The following is a 13,386-nucleotide window of genomic DNA, read 5'->3' as shown; positions in this document are numbered from 1 at the left end:
AACCTTAAATCAAAGAAAACTAGAAAACTTTAGCAAAAGAAAAAAAAAAAACAACTTTAAATCAGATAGTAGTTCACAGGCCAACATCAGCAAGTTACTAATGACTTGCTCATAAGCAAGTTAATTTTACCTTAATCAGTAAGGCAAGTCAGTAGCAAGCATTTGATACATTAGAGGCATAATGTGATATTAGCTTCAAGTTGCTTTATCTACTAACATAAAATCACAAATCACAAATACTTATGGTTAGAGGACATTTTCCCTAGGGCTGTTACAGATGGCTTTTTAACTCAAATAGCATGAAGTCCTAAAAACCTGTATGTTTTTAAATTACATACAAAATTCTTCAGAGGAATGTTATATCAGCATTTTCTTACTTTGGAGCTAGAACTGGCAACATCATTGTCTAAACTTAAAATGGTCAAAAAATATAATTGTATGGGTGTGAGAGCAGTATCACAGCATTACTTCAGAAATTTTTGTATTTATATAATAAATGAGAAACATTTAGAAAAGCTCCCCCCACCTATTCCACAGTTAATTTGGTTTGGTTTTTTTTTATTGATCCAGTCTTGAATAATGCTGCTTATTTGGTAACAATATCAGGCAAAAACATGAGCAAGTGTCATTCTGCATTCCAATATGAATCATTCAATGAAGTTTTGCAGTATATACATTTTATCCAGCTTCTGACATTAAAGGTCATCATGCCAATGAAAATTTTTAACAATACAATAAAATCCTTCAAATATAAATGCTTATGAATGCAATTCAAGAGACCAAACATTTTAATTTTCTGAAATTTATATCACTCATGTCCATAATAATTTTACATTTCACACTTCATGCTCTCAAATGTTACCCTAGAGAAGACTAAATCTTTTTGCCACATATACTATTAAAGACACTAACCAGGTTTATAGAGTTACAGAAGACTATAGTAAGATGTAAAATTTAGTAGTAATAAGTTATGACATTTGCTGACTAAAACATTATTCAGTCTACCATATTTTTTGAGCCACTCAAATACAATAAGTATTTGGATGTTATATACTACCCATTTCTTATACTTACAGTGCAAAATAAGAGACAATGTTTTTCCTGAGCATTTAGGAAATGAAAATCCTTTATCTTTGATTACAGTCCATTTAAAATATACTCCTCACATACCTAGGCTCATCAAGACTGTACAATTAAGACAGGCAAAAGTGTGTAGATATCAGATGCTCAATCAGGAATCAGAAGGGTAATTGAACATCTCTAAAATTTGTCCCTGTTTTTCAAGTCTAAGGATATAATAGGATTTTAACTTTTAGCAAAAAATTCAGAAATTACATTTTTCCCATTGACCAAACATTCCAAAATGTACAAACCACATGCCTTCCAAAACAGAGAAACAGCCACTACTTAAACAAATTGCAATACATATTTCAACTTACTATTCTGTAGTTAATGTAATGCCCAGTGAGCTGTGCCTCCAACAGACATAAGAGAATAAAACTTTTAGGAATGTGTTTTGGGCATTTTGTAAGGAAGCTGGATTCCTTACAAGTTCATCTTTTTCTCAATAGCTACAGACCATGAGTTTCTAGTTCAATCTTCTCTTCTGTTTGCAATATATCAGGTTCTACAGGAGGAACAGGTGGTCTGAGTATAATCTCTGGACCTCCACCATAGATTGACTGAAGAAAATTCCATGTTTCTTCTGATATTTGTCCAGAATCTGCACCTGAAAAAAATTAAAATTTAATTACTATTTAGAACAATTCCTTAATGATTTAAGTCCAAAACAGATACAAAAAGGAAAAAAAATCCAGATTAAAATTTAAAACTGTAAGAATCCAGATCCAAATTTAACACCATAACTTTAATTTTTGCTGTATCTTGCACCAGCTACCAAACCCAATTTGTGTTACCTATTTTGTATTAGTTTAGTGCTTCTTGATTCCTACAACTACATGCTCTAAATTATGCAGCACTTGCAGAAAACACATGAAAATTCTATGATAAACATCTAATTTCTACCAATCAAGCTGACAGCCAGTAGCTCTTGGTACTCAGGAAACAGTGATTCATATTATTATAAGGACATGCAGTCACATCAATTACACAGTAAAGTTCAAGGACTCAAGATTCTTATTTCATCAGAGAAATTAATATGGATAGTAAAGAACAGTGAAATTCCCAGAGACAAAGGACTATTATTAGGATAATAACAGCTCCAGCAATACTCCTGTAGCACTGATGGGTCAGCCTGATTTCACTCACTGATTAAAATCTTCATTTATGATTCCATTGCTCTGGCTAGAGGTCTGTCTCCTGTCTCAAGTCAGTACCCAAGAAGCATTTTGGATTTGCTACAACTTTTTAGAGTGGCAGAGACAAGATGCATCAGCACATCTCCCCTCTAGGTTTCAAAACAAAGATCCTGTCTGATACTGAGTGATTTCCTTATGTTAACGCATGCAGAGAGGTCACATTTCTGTTCTAACAGAATAAGCCTCTTCTTTTAGCAAATCTAAACCCTGCCTGACAGCAAATTTCCCCTGATATCCTTCCTAGACATTATTAATTTGTCTTGTTAAGCCTTGTTTCAGCACCCTCATACTCAAAAGAAAAGGAAGTCTGCACTATAAGCAGGGGACATCTCCCACTACCACCTGTATTTTTCTGTCCTCATCACCTGCTGCAGTGGTGCCTACTGTTGTACTTTACCTGTTAAGAGTTTCTAAAGGGGAAGGGTACAAAGAACTGCACATTTGTTTACCTACAGTAAATTAATTATGCAAAGCTTCATTTGGAAGTCATCATGCAGATCCCATGCCAGTACTAATGATGTTATGCCTCACTTTTACTCTTTTACGTTTTAAGTAGATCTTCACTCCCTTATCCAGATTGCAGCCAGTCAGCTTAAACTGAATAGGCACAATGAACTCAGGCACTGGAATCAGGACCACTGGATCAGAGAAATATGTTGTACTGGACACTATTTAGTGGCATTCCCACCTCTTACAACTTACAAGACAAATTTTGCACATCCTATTCATCTTTATTTCTACGCAAGTTCTAATTTGTATCAATGTAGCTGAAAATAAATCAACAACTGGCTAATTAAATATCAGCTACTGCTTCTAAATTGATTTTTTTATTTCATCAGGCTTTATATTTTGTACTTGAATTATAGCATCAGCACTTAAATCATTAAAATCCACTAAAAAACTAATGAGTGCCTAAACTCACTGTTTTTAAAATAAACTCTTGGAATTCTACAATTTGGTGAGGTTTACTGTAGGTTTATTGGTACATCCAGTGTATGCTGAGGCATTAAGCAAAATTGGGGGAAAATCCAGTTAAATAAATGTTAATCTCATTGATGCAAATTCTTCTTTTAGGCTGAGCTGCAATGAATTTAAAGCTTCCTAGGAAGTCTAAAGACTTCATAAAGCAGGTCATATAAGAATGTTTTCCTCTGTACCTATGAATTCCAAATAAATGGTAACTAGCATTTAACTCTGAAGAATAATGAAGAAATCTGTATCTTTGCAAAAACTTCCCTAACGTGCAATGTACAGTATCAAGTGACTTGCAGAAAAATGAGCAACAGATTTTATTTACAGTGGTTCTCTCCCTCTGTGAGAAGATTTTTTTCCTATTCAAATTAGATTTCAAGATTCAAATAACTACATACAGACATAGAACAGCCTCCCAATTTTGTTAAGAAAACCCCCACCAAACCAAGTGATACAAAACCAAAGCACACTTTCACCATTTTCAAGTTACTCTGCACCTCCTACACTCTCAACTGCACTTGGCTTAGCCAATTACAAATGATAATTCTTCTTTTGAAGAATAAAATGATTCCCCAAAAATGGGCACAACACAGATACATTAGAAACTGCCATTCATTTTATGGTCCCAATAAATGAATTTTAATAAAGCATAAATTTTCCAAACTTCAGCAAATGCATAAGGGGCACAAAGCAGCAATACTGGACACCTACCTTGTTTTAGCACAGCATTACCACATTTTGTTACTGCAATCTTAGCATTATCAATGGGGCCAGGAGGATCTAGTGAACAGAAAAATTATTAAAATTGTGAGAGCTGAAAAGAAACAGCAGGTTGGAGGTTCTGTTTCCAAAGGGAAAGAAAAACAGCTCCTTTGTTTACTGCTTGTTCTTGTACTGCTTAACAGTGCATTCTGAGTTGTTAAAAGCTAATCACATTTTTAATTAAGAGCAAGTTTTCCAAAGCATTCATGATTACAGTTAAGTCTTCAAGCAACATAAAACAAAAATTAATCCTAATTCTTACCCTTACCAAAGCTGTCCTAGAGCAGACTCTGACAAGACTGTAGAACATTTTATCAGCTTCCATTTTAAAACTTTAGAGGTATCTGAAGTCAGCTAAACTGACATTAGTACAGATGTTACAGAGCTATCTGAGTTTAGATTTGATGAGGTCACCTTTCCTCCAGAAGTTGCAGAATCATCTATCAGTCTGCACAACAAAATCCATCCCCTCTTGTACTTAGATCCAATTTTCCTGCTGCCGCTAACAGCAAACATCCTTTAAACAAGCAACATTCTTTCCAACACTATTCCATTGCTGTGAATTATTTTACTATGTTCTGTATCCCAGATGTATCTGTAACCTATAAAACCTGTGTCTTAGATATTTAAGAGCTTTTGGTGTCTCTGCTATCTGTTCTTCCTACAGTCCTCTACCAAAGCAGAAACAAATAACAATATAACAAAAGATTACCTACATTTTGAAATGGGCACAACTTACCACTGTCTTTACCCTTTACAAATCCTTCCCATTCTCTGAACCAGTGCATGCTGATGCAGTAAAATGTTGATGGAGATTCTTCTTCTTGGAATGCTCTATTAAGCTACAAGGGAAAAAAAATATCTTTGTTTTTCTGCCCTTTTATTTCTTTAAACTACTGCATTCTTTGAACTGCTGTAATTATTAACACCATAACATTACACTGCAACATTTTAAAGAACCACTGACCATGAAAACAGTAAACACCTGGTGAATACCCAAGATTCTGATGCAGTGGTAGCCTTTATATGAAAAGCTGATTAACTATTTAGTTGAGAAATTATTTATATTTCCTGAAAAGAGCAACAACTTCTTAAGCACAAATGCTTACTCAGACACTAACAGATAATTAGTGAGGCTGACAGTGAAGGCTGAACTTTGAAGTAGCAAAAAAAGCAGACATCTTATTTTTGTAAAATAAAATAGTGTTTTGAAAAATTTTATGGAAAGTTCTTTGTGTGATGAACTGTATCTTCATCTGTGTTTGTTTTTCCTCAAGTATTTTGAGCAGATGGCAGTACAATTCCAAGCAAGGCACAGTGAACTAATACACTGGGCCTTTTCATGACTTACGGATCTTTTTACACCATTATGAAGAAACAAGCAAGAAGTCACTTAAACCTTTAAACCATTATCTTTTTAGTTCTGTAATAACACATCTACATTCCCCCTTTGAAATCATAAACCTAAAGCATCAACACAACTTCTTAAGGTTTCATACAGACTAGGAGTTGCAATCATTCCCTAAAGCCATCTTTATAGCGGACAACAGAATTTTCTGTGTACGCACCAGTAACAATACTTGTAAAACAGTGCACATATAATCACTGGAAAGATACTGACTGCTAAAACAAATGGGGTTGACTCACCGTCATTAATAACAATTAAGTATATATGTGTTAAGTATATATGGTAATAATCTAGAGTAATGAAAATTCCTAAAAATTTTTTGAAAAACATGGAAAAGCTAATGATCTCTGAAGTGTGATTAAAGGACAAACAGAACTGAAAAAACAGTCCGTTCTATTTTTCTTTCTTTCATGAGCTGAGATAGCAGAAATGGGATTCCAATGTCTCTGCATTTATTTTGACTGAAAACTTCAAAACAAACTATTGGCTTAAGAACTTCAAAATCATTGACACTAGTTATTTTACCATTCAGACTCAAGAACATAATCCTCTAACACAGGGAAGATACAGTTGCTCCTTGATATTAATTTTACATATCCATTACAACACTAACATATTTACTTCACATTGAATTACTTACGTTTATGTTTCTAATGCCTTTTTTAACATTAAAACTAATTATCATTAAATTTTTTCTTGGCACAGTATTATTGCACTTAGACCTTATCAGACTGCACAGAACAGACCACTGGCAGTGTATAAATAACAACTGCTCACGTGGCTGTTTCCATACTATAAAAAAGCAATTTAAGAAACACATTAAAAATTTTCTCTAAGTACATTTTCATATAAGCAGTTAACTGGGATCTCACAAGAACATTACTGCTGCCATTAGGAGAGATGGGGTGGTATACAGGGATAGAGGTATTTAAAGAAGTCCATTTGTTACAAGAATCCCTTGTGCAATTCTAGTAATCCCTTGGGTCTAGCCATGAATGTGAGGTGTTGGCCAGTAGCAGAATGGATAAGTGTTTTCTTTTTTACCCGTATAAACATTTCCAATTCATTTTTCCTTCTTTTTTCAATTCTTTCAGACTCTATTTGGCAAGTATGACAAACATACAGATGGTTAACAGCTGGTCCTCCTCCATATCTGCAGTAAAGTAAAAAAACCCAAACAATTAGCCTTGTGGAAAATATCACGTAAAAAGATCATGCACCTGCAGATGGGGCAAATGTCAGTATGAACAGAAGGCTGACACATGCCAGTTACAGTGATCCCAAAAAGCCTTCATTTATTTTCCCAGTAATATTCTGTTCTCCATCCTAAGACCATCTTGCAAGTTCTGAGTGCTTCATGCCAGTACAAACCATCACAAACTCAGCTGCATCACAGACTTCAGAAGGAGTCACTATGGTTAGAACATTTCAGTGAGCAAGTATTGTTATATATACACCAGGTGTGATTTTGCCAAAAGCTGTTAAGAAACTTCCTATAGAAATTCCAGCCATTTCTGTCTTAAACATCTTCCTCCATCCCACTGCAGACTGTTCATCAGCTTTGCTACCTCCCTGACCTCAGCCTCCAAATTATTTATGGCTTTGCTCTTAATAGGTTATTCTTGACCCTTCCCTTATTTTTCACTTGTGTGAAACTGTATCCATGGAAGTCAGCAGGGGCAATGCTCCTGAGAAAGGTATTCTTGCATACAGAAAATGGATAATGGAAGAAAAATTCAGTACATGGAGGAAAAGGGAAATAAACTGGAAATAGCATTGTTTTTATTTTTCACTCATGTGCACCAAAACTTTAAAACATCAATAAAAACTCCTCAAACCCTTAGATGTATTGTTTAGGTGGCAGGAAATTAACAGCTAAAAACGTTTAGTTCAAGTGCAATACAGAGTGTTGAAAGCCATCAGCAAAGCTCTCCTGCAGCTTTTTGTTACTTTAGAATAAGGCATAGCTTGTAAGAATTCCTTCTTTGTAAGCAAGCACTCAAACCTGACTGACATTAAAGTGTGGGGCAGTAACACAGAACATTCAGATATAAGTCATTTTGAAGCAGTACTGGCAGCTAAGGCTATGGATTCAAAGCCAACATAAAAGAAAAGCTGTCTCCAGCCAACAAGAGAACAGGAAGCTGATACAGAGAGCTCTTTCAAAAAATCTCTGCAAAGCGTTCTTTTGCTGACCTACTTTGTGTTATTTCATACATACCATACATGTTTACTGGTTTAATATTGAAGTGCTACCCCAATAGCAAACTAGTCTATGCAATCTTTTACTTTGCACAAGAAAATTACATAAATTGCCTGTTTGCAGTCCCTTCACTCAGCTGTGTGCCCAGAGGGCTATTTCCTGAGCCACTAATTCTAAAGTCTGATGTTGCCACTTGGCTCTCAAACTGTGTCACTGTATTTTTTCCAATTACAGTTCAAAACTTACCTGCTATACAGATTATCCCATATATTTTGAGGTAGCATTACAACGAGGTCCTCTATGAAGTTAGCTTTGTGTGGAGGAACACCTGCAGAAGGAACAAGACCCACAAACAATAAAAAAATACTTGTGGATTTTAGCGAGGGGAGGAAACTATGCTGGAAGTCCCTAAATAAATAAAAAAATAGAATTCAAAAAATAGAACTTCAATGAATTCAGAGAAATTATACGAAGTTCTACCTAGGTACAATCTACCACTGTATTCAAAGACACCACTCTGATTTTAGTCTTCTATGAGGCTAAAATTAAAAGGCTAGAATCCGTTTTACATAGTGAAATCAAAAAGCTTCTTAAGGTATGCAGTTAAAATGTTGGGATGATTAAATGCTTTGATTATGCATGTGAACACTAACGAACTGTGTATTCAAAAATTCATTTATTTGCTGCAGACCCTTTGGAATTACTTCAAACAACAGGAATACTTGAAAGCAGAGAAATTTTGAGGAAGGCACAAATGGAGGGGCTTGCAGAATTGACAGTGTTGAGTTGAAGTACATGGTAAACAACAGTGGACTATGCAGAAATTCTTGGGAACAGGAAGAATACTTGGACACTCATACATCAGGAGTCATCTGCTGCAGCCCTGCAGAGGGAAAGCCAAAGGATTCACAGGTACCCTGTAGATGGCTACAGGGACACAATCATCCTGTGTTAAAATTTTGGTTCAGCAACAGGGGCAGCACCTCCATCTTCCAATCTAATGCAATTGTATTTTTTATTAGAAAATAGGCACTACATAGTAATGATTTCTTGGAATGTTAGCATTCAAATATGGGTATTTCCCCAAATGTGCTATGGTTACTGTAACACTCTTATTTTTTTTAACATCTAGCACAAAGTAAAATTTTTATGCTCCTATATAAAATACACAGAATTACTACTTGATTTTCACACTGCTATGCACTGATACTCTGCGCATCAGATCAATTTCTTCCAAAGCAGCTTTCAAATATTCTTACTACTTACAGCCCCAATTGAGAAAAGCATTTAATTTGCAGATGACAGTGTTAAGGATGATGATATAGTGACAGAATTTTTTAAAATGTGAATATACATGTTTAAGAAGCAAGCAGATATGAGCAATTGTCCTCTTTAAGAATCAGGAAAGGTTATAAACAAAATCAAATGTGCAAAGATGAAAACAGGATAACTTCACACAGTATCATTTCCAATTAGTCAGCTACTAAAATAAGAATTTACTTAGAAGTTATAATTTACCAAAGATGTTATAATACAAACGTAGTATAGTCAAATTGCTTTAATTAAAACAAGTATAGATCATTGTTATAGCTAGAAGTTGACAAATTATTTAAAAATTATTCATTGTTACAGTCTCACCTCCGTGCACACAGAGAAAGTCATTATTTGAAATTGGTCCTGGCTCTGCAAAAGTCTTGAATTTATTTAACCACTGCCTGGAAACATAGAACTGCAGAAGACTTGGTTCCATCATATTCAGTAGCCCTGATATCCTCCGTCTCTCTCTCTGTGCTTCTTCATTGCTCTTTCTATTACAGAAATAGAAATCATTAAACAAATACAGATCGTTGTGTACAGCAGGGATAACTTTGTGAAAAGAAATCTCTGCCTTCAAGTAAATTACCTGGGCTTTGTCTGTACTTCCCAGTTTACACAGCCTAAGAGGGCAAACAGCTGAGCTGCAAGAGAGAAGCTGACTGTGCTGCTGAAGTGGTGCAGCACCAAAGGCTGCGCCCATCTGCTCAGCTCCCCTCTGCAGAGTTTGAGATAAAGCTTTGCAACCCTGCACTCTTTGGCCAGGTGTTCCTTCTTTACCTTCATAAGTAGGGTTACATAGGAAGCAGATCAGGTAACTCCCTTACTTCTCCTGCATCCTCCTACCTTTCTCACTGTAAACTGGAAGTAACTCGGCTCTCCCATTTTAGATGGAATAGAATTTCCCTTCTCCAAGCCAGTAGTCTTTTGTGGATATACTCTTTTTAAAAGCCATATTTTATTAATGCTATTCTTTTATTATTTATTTGAATATGTTAACCCACAATCAAAGATATAGTGTTCTTTCTTGGCAATACAGCATGACTTCCAAATTCCTTTTAAGAGGCCTACTGAGATTCATGGGCTCAGCTTAAACAGTGGCAGCTGTAAGTGCTCCTAATGAAAGTTGAAACATTCTCAGAACACATCTTGCTTTTTATGCAACTCTGACAAAACGTATTTTGCAGACAACTTTTAGTGAAAATTTGATCTTAATACCAGAAAGAAATATAAAAAAAATTAGAAATTTAAAACCTGAACACTGAATTGCTTTTATTATCTCAAGTACAAAGTTCCCTAGACTGAACGTGACAATAACATAACTTCTCACCTTTCATTTCAATTCTCAGGATGAGAACAGCCTATGAATAGCATTAAATTAAATGTATAATGTAACAGATTAAATTACAACATAGTACACACCTCTGTTGTCCTACATCCCATCTGATAAAGAATTTGGGCAATTCCAGTTAGAGCTCTAACAGTTAAAAACCTTCTGTGTGCAAAACCTCCCCGTGTGCAGAATTCCCTTCCTCTAATTGAAAATAAGTTGGCTTGTTCTTAATTGTTGCTTGAAGTTCTCCTACCATGCAAACTTTAGCTTTGACAGAGCAAGTGTTAAGGACATAACTAAGGATTAAGTTTTTCCCCAGCATAGGCTTTTCTTGTTGGTCAAATTCTTCCATTATAATTCTCATGGGGCAGCTAATTCTGAAAGCTGCCCATCTGCTTAAAAAGTTATTTACATACATGACTTATAGGGATATGACTGTACTTTTAATGTCTTACCTGTAGAAGAGAACATAGGCTTCTGCATTTTGCACTGTGGATTCTGATACTTCTGTGACACTCTGGTCATCAAATTCATACCACAAATTATTTAAATTGTTGCGACAATAAGCTATATAATGTCCACCTAGGGTGCAGGAAGCAAGAGTTACCAAAGGGTGTCTAGAGCTGACAATTTTACTCTGCAACAACATGAAAAGGAAGTCCTAAACTCCCCCACCAAGTCTTAAATGGTAGAAACAGAATCTTTAGTAGATATGACTTTGAAGTTAACTGCTGTCCAACTCAACATCAGCTTTTTTCCTGTATTTCTATTAGCTAGTGGCGAGTTGAACATTACTTTCAGCACATTCCTGAACTCTTCAAGCAGCATGCTGTTTAATACAGTCCTGAACCATGACATTCAGAGTAAGATTGTCTGAACAATTTATCCTCGTCAGTTCCCACAACAAACTCTTTTCAAATCATTGCATGCTTTATAATAAAAAGTAGCACAGATGTTGGAACCTGATACCACAACCATAACTGTGCTTCAAAGACTATTAATAATATATTTTAAATTAGTACTGTTTTAAATATATATTTAACTGCTAATAGGTAAATAATCAAGTATCTGCTAAACTGATTACGTGAAGCACCACTTACCAAGCACTAAATGGAAGTTAAAAAACCATCCAGTAAAAAAAAAGGAAAAAATATTCAAACACTGGATACTTTAAGTTTGAGAAGTATGAGGGGGTAACTTCTATAAAAATCTAGGAAGTGTCTGGCTTAAAACATTTATTTCATGTATTTTCCAAATCTCATAAATACCGAAATCATCTAGGCAGAAAAGACCTCAACATGTAGCAATAAGATGTTCATTCAGCTACCACCTGTTTTAGGGTTAAATGGCAGTGATCATCCAAGAGAACGTATTTTAAAAAAATGACTGGTATCTTTGTGGTGCTTTGTAAACAGTTGTAAACAGTTTCCAAAAATTAAGGCATACAAAGCATTGACATGAACAGCAGCTGTGTAGAACAGCTACAGGTCATCTGCTGGCAGCATTATCTGTACATTTATGTTATTCAATAGTTTTCTTACTTAATATTCCTGAACCTCTTAACTTTTTTTCACCTTCAATTTTATTTAGGTATGCCATATAATTTCAAAAATATACCAACTCATTCAGAGCAAGCCTTAAAACTTCTGGGTCAAGATAAAAATCACATCTTCCACATTCTAATTACCATTGTTTATCTATTTATCCTTCAGTATAATTGTTATCATCCCTAAAGAAGGGATGATAACAATTTATCTTCCCTAAAGAAGAGTGCCGATGTAGAACTGCAAAGACAAAACAATCAAGCTCATACTCACTGCTGGCAGTTCCATGGTGGCAGATGACAGACAGGAGATCATAAGTCATGATTTGAGCTGGACTGTCCTTTGCAAGGAAGGGCTGAAGGTCAAGGCCCTCCAAGGGAAAGGACACATGGGTCCCAATTTTTGTGGAAAACATGAGTTCATGTCTAAATCTTTTGAGATGAATGCACAGAATCTGTAAGAAGGATTGATAGATGCAGTTAAGAATTATACATGCTATTTGATATAAATACCTAAACTGTGTGTGCCATCTTTTCCTTTTACAATCCCAAAAAGAATACCTTTGCCTGTGACCTGAAGCATATTTACAAACTCTGTGTTTTAATTAGCTGTGGCTACTAACATGGATGCAGCACTGAAAAATGTACCTTTTCTCTTTCTTAATGCATATATTGAACAATCTTGTAATTAGGAACATTAACTCTTCCTTAAACTATTATTTAAGATATCAACTCATGCTTGGAAATGTAAGACTGGACTACTTTTTAAATGTGACATTACATATGTTACTTATAGAAAAGCTTTCCAGTTTGGCTGTGAAGCCAGAAAAAATTGGTGTTTAATTGGTGTTTAAAAAAATATTAAAAATTGGTGTTTAATTCTATGACCTGCAGTATAAACAGCAGTATATATAATAACAAAGAATAGAAATATTACTGTCTGCAGACCAACAGTAATAACATGGGAAATCCTCTTCCTGTACTTGTCATGTACAAGATTCATTTTCTTACAGGGCAAACTACGTTGCTCACATTCTTAAACAAATGCCACTATGAAGGTAGACTTTCATCACACAGCATTATAAACACAATTTACTCCATGCAACTCATTAGTCTTACCACATTCCTAATCATGCAGAAAAAGTGCTTTAAAGTGCATATTGTAACAGTACCTCAGGAAATTTTTGCACTTTGCAGAATTTCACTCCATTTCTTAACCTAAGCAAAAGAAAAACCAGTAAAAAAGAATAACCAGTAATTAATTCTGAAAAGGTTTTACTTTATTGCATTAGATCAGCAAAAGCCTAAGCTGAACATTTCATTAGTAAAACCCAAAATATTTCGGGAATGTAGACTAGACATAGAGTAGCCAAAATGACACAAACAATGATGGCTCATAAGACAAGACAATCTGTACTGCAGAAAAATTCAAAACAGCAATTACAATCAAGTCCCAACTAGCTAACAGTTTCTCTTAACACAAAGGAAAGAACTTGAAGCTTCATAAAGCTGATTATCCAGCAAAAGACAACA

General features: G+C 35.0%; 1 protein-coding gene across 11 annotated transcripts in view; it reads right to left on the bottom strand.

Moving 5' to 3' along the window:
• Window positions 1–541: 541 nt before the first annotated feature.
• Window positions 542–13,386, bottom strand: part of USP33 (ubiquitin specific peptidase 33) — a 39,030-nt gene continuing 26,185 nt past the window's right edge. For all 11 annotated transcript variants that reach the window (XM_086842517.1, XM_086842524.1, XM_086842520.1 and 8 more), the window contains 9 exons: window positions 13,026–13,071; window positions 12,128–12,308; window positions 10,766–10,892; window positions 9,302–9,471; window positions 7,910–7,991; window positions 6,505–6,613; window positions 4,792–4,894; window positions 4,002–4,070; window positions 542–1,729 (listed from right to left, as the gene is read on the bottom strand). In XM_086842517.1, coding sequence (XP_086698643.1) covers window positions 1,572–1,729; window positions 4,002–4,070; window positions 4,792–4,894; window positions 6,505–6,613; window positions 7,910–7,991; window positions 9,302–9,471; window positions 10,766–10,892; window positions 12,128–12,308; window positions 13,026–13,071 — 1,045 coding nt within the window. In that variant the 3' untranslated portion in view covers window positions 542–1,571. The remainder of the gene's footprint in view (window positions 1,730–4,001; window positions 4,071–4,791; window positions 4,895–6,504; window positions 6,614–7,909; window positions 7,992–9,301; window positions 9,472–10,765; window positions 10,893–12,127; window positions 12,309–13,025; window positions 13,072–13,386) is intronic.

Source organism: Cyanistes caeruleus, chromosome 9 (assembly GCF_971803275.1).
Source record: "Cyanistes caeruleus chromosome 9, bCyaCae1.hap1.1, whole genome shotgun sequence".
Taxonomy (NCBI): Eukaryota; Metazoa; Chordata; class Aves; order Passeriformes; family Paridae; genus Cyanistes; species Cyanistes caeruleus.
This window is presented reverse-complemented; position numbering and strand designations above follow the sequence as displayed.